Raw genomic sequence first — 3,461 nt, forward strand, 5'->3', positions numbered from 1 at the left:
CCTTCAAGAGCCTCTGCGGGACCCCCCAGTACATCGGTATGGGGCTGGAGGAGGAGGAGGGGCAGGGGGGGGGTCCTCTTGGGGGGTGAAGGTGGTGGTGGTGGTGCCCCCCAAGGAGCCCCCTTGCTCTGTGGGGTGCAGCTGGGATGATCTGTGGGGACGTGGTGAAGGGATGGGACCCTCCAGTTGTGTGGGGATGGAGGTGGCCACGATGGTGTTGTCCCCCTCCCCTCTAATGGTGTTGTCCCCTCCCCTCTAATGTGTCCCCCCCCCAACCCGGCTCTACGTTCCTCCTCCCCACCAGCTCCTGAAGTGATCAACTATGAACCTCTGAGCTCCGCGACCGACATGTGGTGAGGGGCTGGGGGGCTGGTGGGGTGGGCAGGGACCCCCCCTCAGGTGCCACAGAGCACGGGTGGGGGGACCCTGAGGAGGGTGACCCCCACTTCTGCCTTCCAGGAGCATCGGGGTCATCACCTACATCCTGTGAGTAGAGGGGTGGTGGTCCATGGCCACCGGGGGAAACTGAGGCACGGGTGAGCCCGCCCCGGTGTTGTCCCGGTGCTCAGTGGCTCCGCCGTGTCCCCGCAGGCTCAGCGGGTTGTCCCCCTTCCAGGGCGAGACGGACGCCGAGACCCTCTCCAACGTGGTGGCCGGCGCCTACGAGTTCGAGGAGCGTTGCTTCAGCCAGACCTCCGAGATGGCCAAGGACTTCATCCGGCAGCTGCTGGTGAAGGAGCCAGAGTGAGTCCCCGTCCCCTCCCCACCCCCATCCTGTCTCCATCTCCATCCACATCCCCATCTCCATCCACCTTCCCATCCCAGTCTCCAACTCTCCCCATTTCCACCCACATCTCCGTACCAATCCCTTTCTCCATCCGCATCTCCATCACCTCCATAATCTCCATCATCTCCATCATCTCCACCATCCCCATCTTCATCCCCATTTCTGTCTCCATCCACATTCCTAGCCCAATCCTCAACCCTGTCCCCATCCCCATCTCCATCAACCCCATCATCCCCATCATCTTCACCATCCCTATCTCTGCCTACCATCTCCATCCACATTTCTATCACAGTCCCAGTCCTCAGTCCCAGTCCTCATCTCCACCATCCCCATCTTCATCTCCGTCTCCATCCCCATCTCTATCATCTCCATCTGCATCCCCATCCCCATCCCCATGAACTTCACCATCCCTATCTCCACCTCCATCTCCATCCACATTTCTATCACAGTCCCAGTTCTTATCTCCATCATGTCCATCATCCCCACCATCCCCATTAACCTCATCTTCTCAATCATCCCTGTCATCTCCACCATCCCCATCTTCATCACTGTCATCACCATCATCCCCATCCCAATCTCCATCATCCCCATCTCCATCTCCATCTCCATTCCTATCCTAATCCCCAACCCTATCCTCATCACAATCCCTGTCTCCATCATCTCCATCATCTCCATCTGCATCCTCATCCCCATCATCCCCATCATCTCCATCATCCCCATCCTCTTCACTGTCACTGTCTTCATCTCCATCTCTGTCATTCCCGTCCTCTTCACCATCACCATCTTCATCCCCATTTCCATCATCTCCACCATCTCCATCCCCATCACCTCCATCATCCCCATCATCCCCATCATCCCCATCCTCTTCACCATCACCATCTTCATACTCATCTCCATCATCCCCAACATCCCCGTCCTCTTCACCATAGCCATCTTCATCCCCATCTCCATCATCCCCATCCTCTTCACCATCACCATCTTCATACTCATCTCCATCATCCCCAACATCCCCGTCCTCTTCACCATAGCCATCTTCATCCCCATCTCCATCATCCCCATCCTCTTCACCATCACCATCTTCATACTCATCTCCATCATCCCCAACATCCCCGTCCTCTTCACCATAGCCATCTTCATCCCCATCTCCATCATCCCCATCCTCTTCACCATCACCATCTTCATACTCATCTCCATCATCCCCAACATCCCCGTCCTCTTCACCATAGCCATCTTCATCCCCATCTCCATCATCCTTATCTTCTTCACCATCACCATCTTCATCCCCATCTCCATCATCCTTATCTTCTTCACCATCACCATCTTCATCCCCATCTCCATCATCCTTATCTTCTTCACCATCACCATCTTCATCCCCATCTCCATCATCCTTATCTTCTTCACCATCACCATCTTCATCCCCATCTCCATCATCCTTATCTTCTTCACCATCACCATCTTCATCCCCATCTCCATCATCCTTATCTTCTTCACCATCACCATCTTCATCCCCATCTCCATCATCCTTATCTTCTTCACCATCACCATCTTCATCCCCATCTCCATCATCCTTATCTTCTTCACCATCACCATCTTCATCCCCATCTCCATCATCCTTATCTTCTTCACCATCACCATCTTCATCCCCATCTCCATCATCCTTATCTTCTTCACCATCACCATCTTCATCCCCATCTCCATCATCCTTATCTTCTTCACCATCACCATCTTCATCCCCATCTCCATCATCCTTATCTTCTTCACCATCACCATCTTCATCCCCATCTCCATCATCCTTATCTTCTTCACCATCACCATCTTCATCCCCATCTCCATCATCCTTATCTTCTTCACCATCACCATCTTCATCCCCATCTCCATCATCCTTATCTTCTTCACCATCACCATCTTCAATCCTCATCCCCATCATCCCCATCTTCTTCATCATCCCCATCTTCATCCCCGTCTCCATCATCCCCATCCTCTTCACCATCACCATCTTCATCCCCATCTTCATCATTCCCATCCTCTTCACAATCACCATCTTCATCCTCATCCCCATCATTCCCATCCTCTTCACAATCACCATCTTCATCCTCATCCCCATCATCCCCATCTTCTTCATCATCCCCATCTTCATCCCCATCCCCATCATCCCCATCCTCTTCACCATCACCGCCTTTATCCCCATCCCCATCCCCATCCTCTTCACCATCACTAATTCATACCCAAATCCATCATCCCCATCATCCCCATCCTCTTCACCATCACCATCTTCATACTCATCTCCATCATCCCCAACATCCCCGTCCTCTTCACCATAGCCATCTTCATCCCCATCTCCATCATCCCCATCCTCTTCACCATCACTGTCTTCATACCCAACTCCATCATCCCCATCTCCATCATCCTTATCTTCTTCACCATCACCATCTTCATCCTCATCCCCATCATCCCCATCTTTTCATCATCCCCATCTTCATCCCCGTCTCCATCATCCCCATCCTCTTCACCATCCCCATCTTCATACCCAACTCCATCTTCCCCATCCCCATCATCCTCATCCTCTTCACCATCACCATCTTCATCCCCATCTTCATCCCCATCTCCATCATCCCCATCCTCTTCACCATCACCGTCTTCATACCCAACTCCATCATCCCCATCTCCATCATCC

General features: G+C 52.8%; 1 protein-coding gene across 1 annotated transcript in view; it reads left to right on the forward strand.

The window, feature by feature from the left end:
• The window catches only part of LOC106899438 (death-associated protein kinase 2-like), an 18,217-nt gene that overhangs the window by 8,579 nt on the left and 6,177 nt on the right, over nucleotides 1-3,461 (forward strand). The window contains exons 6-9 of the mRNA XM_014961251.1: nucleotides 1-36; nucleotides 305-353; nucleotides 460-486; nucleotides 592-744. Of these exons, the coding sequence (XP_014816737.1) occupies nucleotides 1-36; nucleotides 305-353; nucleotides 460-486; nucleotides 592-744 (265 nt within the window). The remainder of the gene's footprint in view (nucleotides 37-304; nucleotides 354-459; nucleotides 487-591; nucleotides 745-3,461) is intronic.

The sequence above is a fragment of the Calidris pugnax genome, unplaced genomic scaffold, assembly GCF_001431845.1.
Source record: "Calidris pugnax isolate Ruff unplaced genomic scaffold, ASM143184v1 scaffold371, whole genome shotgun sequence".
Classification (NCBI taxonomy): domain Eukaryota; kingdom Metazoa; phylum Chordata; class Aves; order Charadriiformes; family Scolopacidae; genus Calidris; species Calidris pugnax.